Source organism: Chionomys nivalis, chromosome 5 (genome assembly GCF_950005125.1).
Source record: "Chionomys nivalis chromosome 5, mChiNiv1.1, whole genome shotgun sequence".
NCBI lineage: Eukaryota > Metazoa > Chordata > Mammalia > Rodentia > Cricetidae > Chionomys > Chionomys nivalis.
Genome location: NC_080090.1, coordinates 89,078,524 through 89,096,342, shown reverse-complemented (window position 1 = coordinate 89,096,342; position 17,819 = coordinate 89,078,524). Strand labels below are relative to the sequence as shown.

The window sequence follows — 17,819 nt, the reverse complement described above, 5'->3', positions numbered from 1 at the left end:
GGGACAGATATATGGAAGCAAAGATGTATGCTTGAGGCCATTTTAGACTTCCAGGAAAGAGAGGCTGTCAGTTGAATTTGGTTTAATAAAATTAGAGATGCTGAGAACGTCAACTTTGTAATAAATTTCAGTGCTACGAAACATCGTAGATGATGCTTAAATGGCCATAGAATAGGAAAGAAGGAAATGTAATGATTATTAATTGGTCTGATCCACAGAAGGAGTGGTAGTACCATTTGTTGAATTGAGAAATGTGAGAATCAGGCTTGACACGAAAACAAGTTAGCTTTCCAACCTGATAAATTTGAGATATGATATTAGCTTTCCCACTGATCTATTATAGGCTGCGTTCAGAGGAGAGATTAGGGTTATAAATTTCACTGCCATTAGCTTGTAAATTCAATATATGCTGATAACGTTTTGAGCCCTGGGTAACTCTAACACTTGTAAGTTAGAAAGATTCAAAGAGAATGTTCCTAAAACTGATACTGAGAAATATCCAAGGGAACAAGAAGAAAACAAACAAAGTAAGAAGGCAAGCAGGAGATTTTTTTTTATTATTTTTAAAGAAAGATGCAGTAGTCAATTGTCTCCAGTGCCACTGAGCTCCCTGAGATAAACAGTGACCCCTGAACTTGGCGGTGGGGAGTCGCTGAGCGATTCTGATAAGAGGGCGATCTGCACTCACAATGGAGGCATGACTAAAGGGGTTCAAGACAGAACAGTAGACAAGAGACAAAGCAGGAAGTGTTGACAGCCAACATAGAAAATGTCTCAAAGCAGTTGTGCAGCTTTTGAGTGAAGTGAGTGATTGCTGATGGGGAGATGGGCAAGAAAATTGATGGTGTGGGATATATAATGGATTAGTGCGTTTCATCGGGGAACACCTTCGGTTTCAGTCTTCTTAAGTTTTTACTTATGGACTGCTCAGAATCGCTAGATATACTTCTTCTTCAATCATGAATGAAATAGGTAATTCTAATAGCCAGTATTCCGGGAGCACAGTGAAAGGATTCTAGTGTGGAAGAGAGAATGGGAGCCCCTCAAAGATGTCTGCATCCTAATTCCTGGGATGTGATATGTGTTTTATGAAAAGCTGTCTTGCATGATTAAGGTAAAGACCTTGCAGTGGTACAACAGTTCCAAGCTGTCTTAGTGGACGTAGTTTGTTCCCCAGAGACTTTGAAATGGTAGGGGAGGTGAGAAAGAAGACTTGGCAGCAGAAGGACAATATGAAGTGTGAGAATTCTGCTTTGTAGGGGGAGAAAGTGCCCCCAGAGGAAAGACAGTGGCCTCTGGAGCCTGAAAAACGAAAGAAACATCTCTAGTGTAACCCCTGCATCTGCACTCAGGCACTGGGATATCTATTCTGTTTGCCTGTGCTCTTCAGTCGTGAGACAATAACTTTCTATTGATTACACGATTGAGTTAGTGGCGCTATTATTTTTAGTAGGTAGACATCTGCTGAAATTCCTGCTGAAGTATAAGGTCCTTCAGTGTGCTGAGAGGTCCTAATCTAAGGGCACTGGGAACTTCTCTAGATATTAAACCTTCAGTTACTCACATGGAGAGGAGAGGGACAATCACCAGATTGTGCATTACACAGGGCATCTGAGGGGCGAGACACCCACGGCACACATTTTCACAACCCCGCTAGTGTTTGACCCCATCTTCACCCCAACACCCCATCCCCTACAAATTATAGCATTTTCTGTGGGACGTTTCTGTAATATAAATGTAGTTATTTTCATTATTGCCTCTTCAAGGCTTATTATTCAATATGAGCCATCTAATTTGTGGCAACTATCTGGTATCTGGTGCCCAGTAGTTGGAAGATATGCCTTTCTGCACCCTGTTACTATGAACACAGTTTATTCCCTGGGGTTTCAAAGAGTAGAGAGGAAAGAAGAGGAAGGTGTATTGACAGCACAATGGGATTCTTCTTATCGCCATCATTAATTATGTTTTGGTAAGCAATTCCTTTATTACTGCTTTTGCGGCATATTGGAAGTGAACAGAAAGCTTGCCCATGTCCACTGGCTATCATTAGCTAGAGGTCTTCTCTTTCTAAGCGAACTAGAAGAAGGTTGGTTCACAATATGAGGAAACTCCAGAAAGCAAGCAGAATGCACTTCCTAGCTTCCTCGGGTTGTCCTGTGAAAAACTCTGAAGCCATTCTATGGACCCTCCTTCTCCTATGGGCTTAGCTCAGAAGAAATGGAAACCTAGAGATGACTTTGTGCCAGACCTCCCCTCGATGCAGACATTACTTACCCTTCCTTCTACCCACCATGCTCTGTGACTCTCCTGAATATAATCCTTAGATTTTTATTGCTTCACTCATACAGCTTGTTTAATTTTCCACACCATTTCCTAAAGATTTTTTCTATTTTAATGTATTAAAAGAAACTCTTTCGGTGAAAGATAGCATAACTAGGGAGGAGGGGGCACCACAGGGCTTCAGGACATCACTCTTAGAATGCATTGAGTACTTTGGTACCTGGCAGTATTAGACCAGCGAATGCCTTTTGTCTGGTCTATCTATCTCTGGCTGTCCTCAAACAGCCCAAAAGTCACAATCTTCATGCCTCATATCCTAAGTCTTGGGATATTAAGTGTGCACCACCATCTGGATATTGCTGCCATTTTTATCTTCACCTTTATTGCTATCACTAGAACAAAACACTCACAAATATAGCAACTGTGTCTAATTTTCTTCTGGTTTTGTACCTCAGTAACCATGCCCTTATACCGTAGTAACCCTCAGAATTCTTTATTAAATAAGGCCGGGCCACACTTGTAATCCTCAGCACTTGAGAGGTAAAGCTGGGTCATTAGAAGTTCAAAGGCCGCCCTGAAATACATAAGACCTTGACTCAAAAAAAAATTGACTGAATCAGTAAATAGTGACAATAAATAATTTCTGACATCTAACAAACAAACCTGGCTAATAGAATATGTATCTTTAGTATTTGGAGGCAGTGTAAATTTAAAATGAATTTCTAAGATACAAATACAGAAAAATGGCCATACCATGGAAATATGGCCGGGTAAGTTTTCACAACATTACTGCACTAATACAACCAAAGCCAAAGTGAAAAACAAAATATTTCTAAGATTGCCTATGCGGCTGTTAGTCACTAACCATTCTTCTAAGGGTAACCATTATGATGCCACAAATTAGTATTGCTTCACATTGAAAATCTATATGAAAGAATCATCATAGAGTACAGAGACTTTGTGTGCGGCACAGCATGTCTGTGCCACCCATGCCCTTATGTATACCAAAAATTCTGTGCGTTCTCATCCTTTATTGGAGTCAATGCAATTTAGAACAGTAGGTACAGCTGTTATATAGTACGGAACAGTTGAACTCTTTCTGGCTTGGTTGTATATGAATACTACCACTGCAGGCATCTCCAGATTGGGGGTTGTTCGGTGTGAGCTTTACACATTTCTATTTCTCTGCCAGGTTATGTGGAGTAGAAACTCTCGACCAGTTTTGTTACACACTTTCCAACCAGCAGAATGAGCTGATTTATACACCACTGACACTCTGCCATGTCTATGTATTTTACTTAAACCATTTTGGGTACAATGATGTGATTTAGATGCAACTGAATTCTCATCATTTGTGCCCAGAATATGATGACAGACATCATTATGTGTGCTTTATCTCAAAGTCGATGTTGAGGCTATGTTGGCTGCACAGGTGTAATCTATATCCTTGGGCTTTTGTGGGCCATGACATTGTTTGCACATTACCCTTTGACTGTGATGGCCACATCCCATATAGACATGCAAAACTCAAATATCTTTATTAATGACTGATTATTTTCACATTATTTTCTTATCCCCTACAGCATGTGGTATAAATATGGAGTTGGTTTAGGGACTTTGAGAACAGTTTACAAGAGCCACAGGAAGTATGAATGTTCTGTCTTAAACCAAGGCATCTATTCCATATTTGGGGAAGGAAACTTACAAGATTTGTAGAAATTGAAGGAATATGCACTCGGTGCTGGACCTATATGTCTATACTCTACATCTTTGGAGAATGAGCACTAGACAAGACAGCCACTACCTGTGACATTTCTCAGTTCTTTTACTTGCAGTATCAAGAGTTCCTTATTGAGTTCTCACTCAATAAACAACCACTGTATGAAGGAGATCAGGCTATTGGTTTGATTTTCCTCTTTCATCTCTTGATCCTAATTTACATGTATTTACCATTATCTCCACCACTCACAGATGTGTGAACACTGCTGACAGTGAAGGAGGGGCAGTGGACAGGAAGCTGTGCAACCAGGAAGATGCTCCCCCAGAAACCCAGGCCTGTTCCCTCCTCTGTCCCAGCGAGTGTGTCATGTCTGAATGGGGAACATGGAGCAACTGCCCACAGGTAATTTCCTTTGCTGATGCCTGAGTCTTCCTCTGTTTCCTTCTCTGTGTCCTCTATAAATGTACATCATGCATTTTCACGGCTCTCCTCTAGAGACATGGAAAAAGAATAGTTCCCAGGAATCCTCCCATAACTGGAATAGAAAGAAAAACAAATGAAAAATTACAAATGAGAATGAGCAATTTAAAATACCATTGCCTCTTCCAAGGCATTTATGTTGAGACTATGAACAAAGAAAATAACCTGTAATGATCATGCTGGGAATCGACTGTGCACCATTTTTAAGGGGTCTTCTGTAGCACCAAATAACTCTCATTATAATGTCTTGGTTCTGTTCCATTTTCATCCAGAAAGTATCAATTTCCTTCTAGGAGTTCAACCCCACTGTGCAAGGCTGCTTCTGTGCATGACTCTGTTTTTGCCTTTTGCTGTTTTCCTAAAGATGAGGCTTTTTTTTTTCCTATGTCACTGCTTCTTCCAGAGCTGGAAAAAAAATTAGGCAAACCATTTGCTTTATTTTTCCTTTTTTTATTTTAGAAAAATGGAGACATAGCAGCAATATGGAAACTACTATGTAGCATAAATGAAACAGTACTTCCATGTGGTAAATTTTGATATTTTTAAGCTTGCATTTCTGTTTGGAGACAGGGTGTAGTAGGAGCAGTGTGCTGTGTTCCCGCTCAGCTCCCACACGGCTAGCTTAGCCCTGGAAATAATAACACACAAATTGTATTCTTTTAAATACTGCCTGGCCCATTAGTTCCAGCCTCTTATTAGCTAATTCTCATATCTTGCTTTAACCCACATTTAATCATCTGTGTAGCACCATGAGGTGCCTTACCAGGAAAGATCTTAACCTGCGTCTGTGTCGGGTGGGAGAATCATGGCGACTGCCTGACTCAGCTTCTTTCTCCCAGCATTTTGTTCTGTCTACTCCGCCTACCTAATTTTCTGTCCTATTAAAGGGCCAAGGCAGTTTCTTTATAAACAAATGAAATAGCACAAAACAGAAGACTCTCCCACATCAACAGGGAAAGAAAAACAAGGATGAGTTCCAAACATTGCAAAGAAAGAACTTGGATGCATCACATTAAATTATCCTACTTGTAAGTGTGGAACAATTAGAGAAATCTTGCTGTTATGATGGCAAGTATCTTTGAAATGAGCTAATAACTCACATTTGCATTTACCAATTATTGATTCCTTATTAATTATTGTAACCCCAGTGAGTTCTGATATGTATCATTTTTATCTGCTGAGCGAGTCTGAAGGCAGTGCAATTCGGAGATGGCTCACCAGGAAGACACTCCATTTAGTCTAGCTCTTCGTCTGTTTGTTCACAACTTAAATATACTGAAAGTTTACATTTGAGGGCACAGGACTGTTGTCTCTAGTCACATCAAAAATCTGCCTACTTAAGTTCTACTTGCTATAGGTGACTGTTTGGCTGGGAGTTGGAACAAAGTTCTCCATTTAACAAGTGCTGAGATAACAAGAATCTTCTTGCATCTGAGGAAGCCAGAGCTTTGCTATTTATACTACTAACCCACTTAATCTTGGGAGAATAAAGACCTACTTAGACTGAACATTGTTCTTTCTTTAAAATGTAGTGTTTATTTTAATATCAAAGCATTTTAACTCTGCATAACTTTTCTATGACAGGATGTGTATTTCCCACATTAAGATGGACATTAACATGCTCTTTATATATTTTTCTACATATGGAAGAATGATCAACCTGAGGAAGTTAAAGTAAATGTAGAAGTTATGACCTTCCTCGTTTGTTCTAATTTCCTCACAGAAGATGCCAGTAAGTTCTAGGCATCTTGCTAAGAAAAGCTTGCTCTTGGGACAAAGCATTTGGTGACTGGGCTAAAGTGTTTGCTGCAGGAACAGTTCTGATGTTTGTCTGGCATAGCAGTCTGCATTTGATCCCTTGTGAAAGATACTGTTTTTAAGGTTTTCCAAGTGTGGTCATTCTGTTTTTCAAGGGTTTAGAAAGTAGAGATGGAGAAAATACTTTAGCCTCCATTCATGCGTCTTAAAGATGATATAGACAATTGCTCACTTGTCAGTGTGAAATGTTCCTACCATCGCTTCTGTAGTGTTACATAATGATAGTAATAATAGCCTCACAACAGCAATAATAACTTTGAGCAGTCTCATGCGACCCTCACTGTGATGAATGTATATAACACTCTTTCAGAACAGCAGCGTTAAGAAGTCAGATGCTTGGTGGTGCCCTGACCACTGGGACGGTGCCTTCTCCCATCCACCACACTAACCTCACAGTAAACAGAAATTGAATGGGAATGGTAATCAGGGCTCACAGTTGATTACTTCCCCATATCTAAGTATATTACACAGTTCTATCAAGTTGTGAAGTCTTCGCATAGTACCCCAGCATCCTCGGAGCTAATCAGGCTGACGATGGAAAGGAGCATGCAAAGATAGGATCATTGTGCCTAAAGTTTAATTAACATTTTAACATACATTTCCTGAGGAAGAGGAAACCACAATTTCATAATCACCCCCCATACCACATGTTAATTTAACAGTCTGTTCACTGTTATCTTATCAAATTCTCTTTTAATAGCCGTGCAACATACATTCATGGAACAAATTCCTTATTCTTATTTCTTTTCCATTCCACCAATGTATAAATGACTTTTATGTGTCTTCAAGTATGATGGTGGCATGGCAATTAAATTTCTGGATTACAGGATCCTTGTCAGAACACAAGGACAATGGCAGCTATGGCTACAGGGCATTTAGGATAGAAATGGCATGCATAAGGTGAGGGTGTGTATAGTATAGCATTGATAGGAGAAGAGAAATGGAACAGAAGCCTATAGTTCATCCTTTATATTGATTGCAACATGGGTGGGAAACCAGAGGCCTATCATAGGATCTATTTAAATTCTGTAGGAAATATCTCTTCTTCCACACAAGTAAATTCCTATTCAGTCTTTAAAATTAAATAAAAGACATTCTTTTCCAGAAATATGAGTTGTTTTATTTAATCAACGTCCCCCAAATAAGGTACTGGACAGTTAATCACTAGGCTACTAACCACCTTGCTCATTGCAAATCAGTTAGAGGGATAATGGAATGTATTGGAAATGGTGGGGAGGGCATTGGGAGCATAATGGGAGGAAGAACCGGAGGCTGTCCATGGGGTGAAGGAAACAAAAGCAGTAAAACGCAGACACTGAAGAAAATGGGACACACAGGCTTTACATTTTCATGTGCTTGGGAGACTTGGTGGCCATGACATGACTGTATCCTTTATTCTTTATTCCAACTTGCTCACTTTTCTGCAATGCTTTAATTTGAAAAAGATGCTTACTTGATTGTTTATAGAAGAACTTTCCCAACCAATAGTGTTGACTCTTGAGATGTATTTTAGCATCATTGTTTTGTCTATGTTTTTTTAAATATTTAAAACTATTTTTATTTTTTGAAATTTAATATCCTTACAAAATTTTCTCTTTTTTACATTTCTACCCTCCACCCCCCCCCCCCTTGCTAGGGTTTTATTTAGGTAGTCGTGTCAGTGAGACTTCTTCTGACATTTATAGGATACTAAATCTCACAGCAAAAGTCCTTGTTACTCTGACTCTTGGAAACCTTTCCACCCATTCTTTATTATTATCTGTGAGCCTTGGTACAGGAGTTGTATTGTAGGTGTATCAGCTGGGGCTGGTCACCACATAGTCGCTTGTTCACTGCGGTTTGATCAGTTGTGGTTTCCTGTGATTCTCTCTATCTGTTCCCCTGTGACATTTACTTGATGAGGGAGAAAAATATTTTATGTCTTAAAAATAAATATATGCATATCTAAGCTTCTATAGTCAAACAATGCACATGTTTATACTTAGCCTTTTTATTACACGTTTTCCCTTTTAGCTAATTAATTTTTCTTGCTTCCTCTGATCCTATATCCCTACTGAATATTCTTTTAATCCCATATTTTTAAAACTGGTTTATAAATGTCTGATTTTTGTCTATCTTATATATTTGAATATAATGCACTATTCAGGTATAGATATATTTATTTATACTACCAGTCTCTGCAGAAGTTTTAACTATGAGATAATACAGATTTTCCTATTTATGGATGACTGCTCTTGGAAGCTTGCCAAATAATTATTGACATGAGAAAGCAAAGGTCTCGGTGATGATTATCAGCCTGAATCATTTTCTGCAGGAGTAAGACTGGAAACTTCCTTGAGAACTGTGTCTTAGGTTTAGTTAACCTGAGTGAATGTTGCCTGATTCCCCTCTAGCGGGGTACCAAAGTAGGACTGATGAAGGCACATATCCGGGAGTCCCCTCCCCTCAGCCAGATGGAATCAGATGTGCTGAGAGCCTTGCTCTTAAGGGGTCCTGATCACCTGGGATGGATGTGTGAAATCAGAGAAACAAAGAAAAGTCTGGCCACCTTTTTCAAACAAGTGGCCCCAGATAGCCTGAGTCATTTATATTTAAATGGTTTTAATAGTTTGTGTGAACAGTTTTTCAATCGTATTTGTTTCTTTAATTTTTGATAATAATTACAATAATTGCCAGTTTCTTCTCTTATCTTCTTCCCTTTTCATCCCTCAACTTCCCACCGGTAATCATTATCTACTTGATTCGTAGTCTTAATATTAGAAGCATAGGCAGAATAGCAAGCAACAAAGGAAGTTTTCCAACTAGGCACACCTACAGATGGAACAGTGTGCTCAGATGGCAACATTTGCCATTACATCAGTATGCAAAGTGAAAGAGAATTTTAGCTCTAATCAAATCTAAACCCTCCCAATCAACTCAGTAAAGGCTGAATCACTACTTGCTCTGTTTTATACTACTCTGTCTCCTGCAGGGGATATACCAGCTTTCTTCCTACTGTCCTGTAAACTACATAACTAAAAGGCTTCTTCTAATAGTTGGCACTGCTTATTCCTTGTTCTCATGCCCCCTTCCTCTCAGCTTCCTACGGCGTTGGCTCCTACAGTATTGGCACAGGTATAGAACTGAGGGCATTGTGGGTTTCTGTGATTCTACTTCATTCCCTGTTCTTAGCCTGTTCCCATTAAGTCTTGATATCATCTCTTCATTTGCATGACTCTTAGGCTCCTGCGGTTAGAATCATTCTCTCCAGGGCAATTATGCAAATATGTTATGTTCTGAACCACTGTGACTCTTTCAGACTTGTTACAAGGTGCGTTAGAAAGGCAGCATCCTAGTCTTGAGAATCTCAAATTCATGGTCACACTTGAAACACCAAAGACTTTAAGAGCTGAGTCACTGTATATTTTTAACAACCTCTCCTTTGACTCACCCAGAGGAGAATCATCGGGGAAAACTTTTTATAATGCAATAGCCATTTTCTCTAAGACTCTAAGAAGGTGAAACTAGAGGCAGGGAGCAACAATTTGTTTAAGGAAAACAAAGAGAACAGGTAACACATTTGCTGCTGGGAGCATGCTCAGAAATATACAACAAACTAGCCATTGACCTTGCCAAAAATGGGTTAAATTCTCCCGGGCCTTGCTGAAAGGAGAACTTATTCGTGCTGTTCTCAGGCCATGTCCCCTGAAGAAGTCACATGGCTCCCAGCATGGATGCTCACCAAAGAGTAGTTCACATGAAGACTCATAATCAAAGCCTGATGTCGGTGTACTGTCACCAAGACTGACGAGTGTCACAGGGGAAGGTTTGAAAAGAAACTGCACTGTCCTTAAGTGTAATGGAATCTGAGTTTTATCACTGGCTTAATACACTGCATAGTGCACCTCCTTTTACCCTTCCCCTCTCTCTCTGCATAAGTGCGCCGTCCTCTAGTGAAAGCCGGTACAGAACATCGCCATTGTTCCTTCGGGCAGACTCTGCTTAGAAGACACAGAAACGGATGCCCATTTCCTGAGAACTGACTCATTTCTGTCATATTCACAGTGCTCGGGCATGACGTAGGGGGAAGTCTGTGAGCCCTGAGGTTTCATTGCAATGAATGACACTTAGCACCATTTCTGCAAGCTGTGTTTTGTTTCGGGAAGCAATTTTCCCCAATGTCTAGTGCTCCAAGCACTTTCTCAGCCTCTCCTGGCCGTCTTTAACAAGAGGTGCTGGTCTCCGGAGAACATGTAGAAAGACCAATATCCTCGGGCTGTCCAATATTTTCCTTTGACTCAGTGAGAGCCAGAGGGGAGTGATGGTGATTTCCCATCATCTCAACTGTGGATTCTGGGTTCTGCTAACCTGCAACTGGCACTCAGCCAGAGACGACAGTTGATCACTCCGGGGTTTGTGAAGGTGTGTTTTACCCCAGTGCCCTGAGGCCTAATATCACTTTTGAACCAGGATGGTTTTGACAGTCACGGAGGGAGAGTCCTTACTCACTTCATGCATTGGAGCAGAAAAACAAGAACCAAATAAAAACATTTTATAGCAACCCCTGGTTTTAAATTTAATATGACAACTATAATTTTCTCTTAACACAGTCTGATCTCTTTGATTCTCAATATCATTAACTTGGAATACAGACAAGTGGTATATGCTCACGATTTTCTCTTTCTTTCTTTCCTCTCTGTTTGCTGATCTCTCCCCCACCCCACAGCTGGCATAGAGTTTAGATTTTTCTTGAATAAGTACTTAGCATGAGCTGCGATGAGGATCTGTGTAAGTGTGTGTAAACTGATGCATTCTGGTGCTGTTTCACAAGGTTCGTATAGCAAGGGCTTTAAAAGACAGTCCCTTCACTGAGAGCTCATTGCATTATAAAATAGAACATTTAGTTTTCTGAAAGTTGTTTTAGTATCTGCATTGCATAATCGAAATGGAGCACTTTTGTGGTGTAGTTAAGTGAGGTGATTTACATTCTCCTTCTGGGCATCGATGTTCTGAATACGGCACGGTGGCACTCTATAGTAACCTGCATTTCTGCATGTTTGAGACAGTAAGTGGAGCTTGGAGAAGGTGATGCCTCAGGGACCGTGAAACCCAGCAACTTTGCCTGATGATTGGGGTCCCTTCCTCAGCTACTCTCAAGCCTATCAGTCTAGACAGGACTGGAATCTCTCTCTCTGAGCGTTTTATGTAGAGTCATTTCTGATACAGGGATAAGATCCCCTGGAGAAGTTTTCTGTATATGTATATAGATATCAGCTTTCCTTTTCCCTCACTGGATTTTTATCCGTGTTTCTCATACTTGTGTAGTTTTGTCTGGATTTTGTTTCAGTAGCTTAATCTTCAGTGATTCTAATTTTTGAATTCTGGTTTTCTAATGCATTGCATTCTTTCTTACGTTCATCCCACTTTCCTTGGGATTCAAGGCGTACATCTTCTAACTAGAATGCAGTGCTTTTAAATGCCTTTGTTGTATTTTGTAGTGATGAAGACCTTTGAGGGCTTTCATTGGCCTGTGACAGTCATTGAGCATAGCAACCCAATTGATAAGTCAGGCCTGATTCTGACCAGTAATCCGACACCCGTGCTCCACCTGTCATTGCTGTCACAAAGCTCTCTAAATCACAGATGTCCTTCTCTCCTGAGCAACCTTACAAATATAGGTCGGTTTTTAAATTTCAATAAAATTCTAATTGCTTGAGCATTAATTTAGTAATTTTGTTATATATATATATGTATATATATACATATATATATATATAATTAATGTTTCCATAGACAATTGTTGCTTGATTCAGATTTGTTAAGACTTCACAGTTACTGGCCAAATTTATTGTTTTTGTGAGGGCACATATATATTGAAAATTTTCAGTTTCATTTATTATATTTTTCAATATCCTTGAGTCATTACGTGCCATTAGCCTATTGAAAAGCTATAGATGCCAGCTGTCTGCGGGAGAATGTCATCACAGTTATGTTTCCAGTCTTCCTGCAACTCTGATAGTTCCCCTCTATATGCTGGCACCACACTATTTAACACAATGAAGCTCACAAGCGCTGGCCTCTGTAATGTTCAGTTGATAGTTTTTACATCAGAACTTTCACTTGAACTCATCTGATAAATAGTGTCATTTCCTTCCTTTTCCAATCTGTGTGTTTTCTGTATCTCCAGACATTTTTCTTTATTTTTTTTATTTTAAGGAAACTGTATTGTGTTCTTGACTGATTTAATTCAGTAATGATTAACTTCATTTTTATAAAATATAGAATATATATTGTACACACATATTTCTCTGCATACAAATGTTACAGACTTCAAATTAGGAACAAAATTAGGAATTATGAATTAATACCATACTGAAAATTGTTTCTCTTCTCCCTCAAACTTCCTACCTTTATGAATGTAAACTTTAATTAGAGACATAGGTTATATTTGTACCTTCTATTTTACATAATAATTCATATTTGCAGATTTGTTCAGAAAATATTTATCTGTTCTCTGTTTCTTCCAGACAATTTTTGTGCAAAGAGGTAAGATACTCATTATCTGCCACATTGTGTTTTTGAAACCCTACTCTAAGCAAGATGGAATAACGCTTTGAATATATATATATTTACTTGACTGTGACAAATTCTAAGTTCAAATGCTTTAGTGTATTTGAAGACCATGACTTTAATTTTGAAATCACAGCTCCCACTGTGGAACGCATCTTTATCCAGCTTCTTCTTTCTGTTATTGAATATGCTAAAGTTTATGGTCTTATATACAGATTTTTAGATCCTAATCCTAGGAAATTTTAAGCTTTTGAAAATGGTTTTACTTTTATATTTATCTTATTAATTATCAAACACTTAAAAACGTAAGTCAGTTTCTTCTCACTAGAGCATCTTTGGTGTAACTTTTCAATTTGCATACACGATTTCTCATCCACACCTAGGCATTATTCTTCCTTCTACGGCACCCATGAAATTTGCCTGCTTTCAACTTCACATTTTCTCACTTTCTTCATGATATTTTGTTTTGGTAGACAGTGTTCGTTCAATTGATGCCAAATGTATTGTTTTACTTTATAGAAAATATAAAATGTGTCTGGAGAAATGTTTTCCTAATCCAAAGTCATGAAAACATTCTTCCATATTTCTTCTTTAGGTCTTGTAAGATGAGCTGTCACATTTAGATCTGTGGTTCAGGTCATGTATTCATTTGTGTTCACGTCCATGTGCAGTGTGTGTGTGTATCTATATGTCGATATTTGTGTGTGTCTCTGTGTGTGTGCATATGTGTTGATTGTACTGTGGTACTAGTTAAGTACTTCAAAGAGGAGATCTTGAGCTAACAGTCCATTGCAAATTATTTATAAAGGAAATGGTCACAATGACCAACAGTGATGGAGGAGGGTCTTGTATCTATCTGTTGCTTTCATTGGTTAATTAATAAAGAAACTGCTTGACCTTTGATAGGACAGAAAATTAGGTAGGCGGAGTAAACTGAACAGAATCTGGGAAGAAGGCAGTGGGCCAGATGCCATGCCTCTCCTCTCCAGGTGGTCGCCATAGCTCTCTCTCCAAGATGGACGCAGGTTAAGATCCTTTCTGGTAAGCCACCACTTCGTGGTGCTACACAGATTATTAGAAATGGGTTAGTCAAGATGTGAGAATTAGCCAGTAAGAGGCTAGAGCTAATGGGCCAGGGAGTATTTAAAAGAATACAATTTGTGTGTTATTATTTCCGGGGCTAAGCTAGCCGTGTGGGATCCGGGCAGGAACATAGCCTGCTGCTCCTTACTACACAACAGAAGCAAGAACACAATGAAAAGGAATCAAAATTTCAGATGATGACCTAGACTGACCTTGACCAGTCACACCATTACATCACAGAAATGCCCCTTCTAAGGACAAAGTCAGTTCTGTCTTCTACTGTAGCACTTTACTAATTATGGCTGTGCCTGGATAGCTGGTAAATCTGGTAAATCTTGTAGGTACTTTTGAGTCTTCTTAAAAGTAGGTTGAGTTCCTGTGGCAATCACTGGACTGACTTGGACATGTGTCAGCAGCAATAAGTCAGGCAGAGAGGAACAAACGGTGCCCAGTGCCATGAAAGCATATAAAGACTCTGGCAAGGATCCGAGCATATCTTCTATAGGCTCATTACTGCCCATTCTCAAACAGCCATTTTCTCTAGCACATTTGACAAGACCTTCAAATTACATTGTTGCCTTCAGGGATCATCAACTGAGTACTTACGAATGGTCTGTTCCAAATCGAACAATTGATTACTCATCTGTACACACACAAGTATGACACTGCCTTAATTACTGAAGATTTAGAGTGTCTCAAAAGCCAATAATAGGAATCATCATTATTTTTTTTTAATTCTTCAAGTGTATCATAACTTTTATATATCAATATTTCAGAGAAACTTTTAGAACTGAAGTGGCAATTTCTTATAACAAATTTATTGAGTTTTAATGGATAGTACATGGAGTCTATACATCTATTTTGACAGGACAACTATCTTATAAATAGCTACCCAAGCCCTGAGCATGGTGTGGAGCCCTATTGTCAAGGGCTTTGATTCCGTTTAGCAGTGCTCTGCAGCTTCCACTACGGAGGTTGTGTATCTCTTAATTTATTACTGTGTTTGCATGTTGATATTGCTTCAGGTGAAATTGTATTGCTATTTTCATTTTCTCATTGTTGCCTCATATTGTGAAGTGTTCAATTAATTTTAAAATACTAACCTTATATATCACTGTTGTGCTAGATTTACTACTGTAAAAATTATTTTTTTATGGGAACATCTTTCCAGTGGTTGAGAAGTACTCATTCCCTTATGATAGCTCACAATGTTAACATGCACATGGCCTTGAAAACTTACCCTCTCTCTGGGTTGTGCTTCTTTTTTACCTGTTGATTTCACCATGACTGTCTGTAGCTGCAAACACATGGAACGATGCATCCTCGTTGTATTTCTGTCTCTCGAAGAATTTCCATTCTCCCTCCATCTTCCCATAGGCAGTAATATCAGAGCACCTTGGCCAAATGTCCTTCACATTTTTAGCACAGGGACAACTAAGTCACCATTCTAGGAACTAAGAGATAAATAGTTTCCCAAAGGGGCAGGAATGGGGAGACACACACAAATGATTCCTAGGTTCCTGCAATTTAGTTGTCTTGTCTATGCAATTCTGAGTCAACTTCTGCTTAGGGTCCAATGTCTTCAACTATCAGTCTCAGAATATCCAATTCCACATTTACTATGTTGAACCTTGACTTTCAGAGATACTGTTATAGTTTTTGAACAGAGAGTGAACTAATTTTTAGCTATTTGAGTTGTTTTGGGAATTGCTTTGTGGAACTAATATGCTGTTTTGTACCTCTGAGATCTGTGTTACACACTACTCTCATCCTTAAAGAATTGGTTTCTTAGTGAAGAAAAAGAAATGTATGCAGGACCAGACAGGTGGCTCAACAGGCTAGTGAGTTAAAAAGACAATAAAAAATTCTAAATCAGAGAGACCAAAAGATGCTTGACAGAAGGCATTTACTTACAAGGATGGAGGACACACAGCAAATTACCACAGGCAAAGGGTATGACACCTGATAGTGTATCCCAGAGGGGAGCTAGGATCACCTCACCTGTGTATAATGCAGTTCTTACTAAGCAACAGGAATCACTAATATGGGGGCGGATAAGCAAAGCCTTGAATGGAAGATTAAGGAATTATTTCCATGTTCTCAGTATAAAGAAGTAACGTGTTTTGAAATCACCAGTAAGCTTTGTGAAATTTTCTATTAAAAGTTTTCAATTATACTTCATTTAGACTGTTCCTGAAATGAAAGTGTTATAATTATGGCTAAGCGTACTCTGATCAAACATCAAGCAATCATATCTGTGTCTCAAATTTATTATACATTGAAGTAAAATTACTTCAATCAAATTAACCAATGCACAGATTGAATTAATGCGAGTGTTGCTAGGAGTGAACATGTGAAAGCTTTATTGGGATTTATTGTTTCCTTTTTGATAGGATCTCCTGTAGCCCAGGCTAGCCTAGAATTTAGTACATAGGCGAGGCTGGCCTCAGAGTCAGGAAATCCTATTTCAACTTCTTGAATGCTATAATTATAGCATTGAGCCTGGTTTATACTTCTGCTCCTGCTTCCAATTCTCTCCACTATCCTTCCCATTTCTTCTTCATCAAGGAGTGGATTGATCAGACACTTTCTCTTCCATTATTGTACACTTCAAATTACTTTCAAAGGTTTCAGATGAGATAATGAAGCAAAGTAACTACATATCAGTCACGGGATACTAAATGCTTTGCAGTACATATTAGGCTACTAGGATAGTAACCATTATTCATTGGTCTCATACGTATTTCAGAAGCTGTTTTATGATATTTGACTTAGAAATAACATTTTGCTACTAGCATTTCTAGTATCCCAAGTTCCTTACTCATGGGAAATAGTATACTGGTACATTATTGTAATTTACAAACAAACGACTTGCCAAATGAACTGAATATAGAAATAGACTGTTCAATACAGCCCATGTTATAATGAAAATAGGAATCATAGGATCCCCCCTGTATTATCAAAGCCATGCATACATGAGTTAGGATTTCTTGACTCCCGGGTCCATCAGGCCGAATAGCAGACACTGGCTCTCTGAGCTAAATGTCAGAATTGCCAACACAAAGGATCACTGAGCAAAGGAACTTGTGCTTTTCTTGGGAAGGTAGTCTGCTGTGCAGTTAGCACTGCAGGATGATTCACAGTCCACAAGGAACCAGCTTGGAGGTCCCTGAAGATTTTTTATGAAGAAAAGGAAAAAGTAAACCAATGTCCAAGAGACAAAGATTGTCTAGTCAGCAACCGGAGGCACTCCTGGGAAAAAGGATATTTAGTAAAGCGGCTGGTTTCTCGTGTGATTTCTTTTGGGAGAATCTCAGTTGTTCAAGTGCGTAGGAAGGAAATATATTCCACACAGTATAGCCTGGGGAGATTGCAAAGGACTCACAGTTTTGTTGCTTCTAATTTAATCGAGGTGAACTTACACTGTTTACTATTAAAATACAAACCACTAGAATCGCAGCCTGTTGTGACAGCATATGGTTATGATGCCAGCTCAAGCAGAAGGAACACAAGTTCAAAGCCACATCTAAAGCAAGGTTATTTAGGGTTCCTGAGATGTGTAAACAAGAAACATAAAATCTACTGGTGCTTTAGCTCGGAACTCCCTCCCCAGCCTCATCCCTCTCTCACTCCCTTGCCCTCTTTTCCGAGGTGTCAGTTCTTTCTTATCCGAAGGTGGAAGGATTTCATTTGATCCATATTTCTGAGGGGATTCAATTCACCATGTCAGGGGAGTCATAGCAGCGGGAAGCGATCACACTGTCTCGCTAGTCAGGGTTCTGAGTAGAAAGGAAGTGGGACTAGCTTTGGAAACCTCAGGCCTGCCTGTCTCCACTGTTTGACTTCCTCTTGCTGGGAGCTTCCATCTCCCAGAATCCCTCAGCCTTCA

General features: G+C 39.2%; 1 protein-coding gene across 1 annotated transcript in view; it reads left to right on the top strand.

Annotated features, from left to right (window-relative positions):
- Positions 1-17,819, top strand: part of Thsd7b (thrombospondin type 1 domain containing 7B) — an 871,002-nt gene that overhangs the window by 786,448 nt on the left and 66,735 nt on the right. Inside the window, exon 17 of the mRNA XM_057770607.1 lies at positions 4,252-4,402. Coding sequence (XP_057626590.1) covers positions 4,252-4,402 — 151 coding nt within the window. The remainder of the gene's footprint in view (positions 1-4,251; positions 4,403-17,819) is intronic.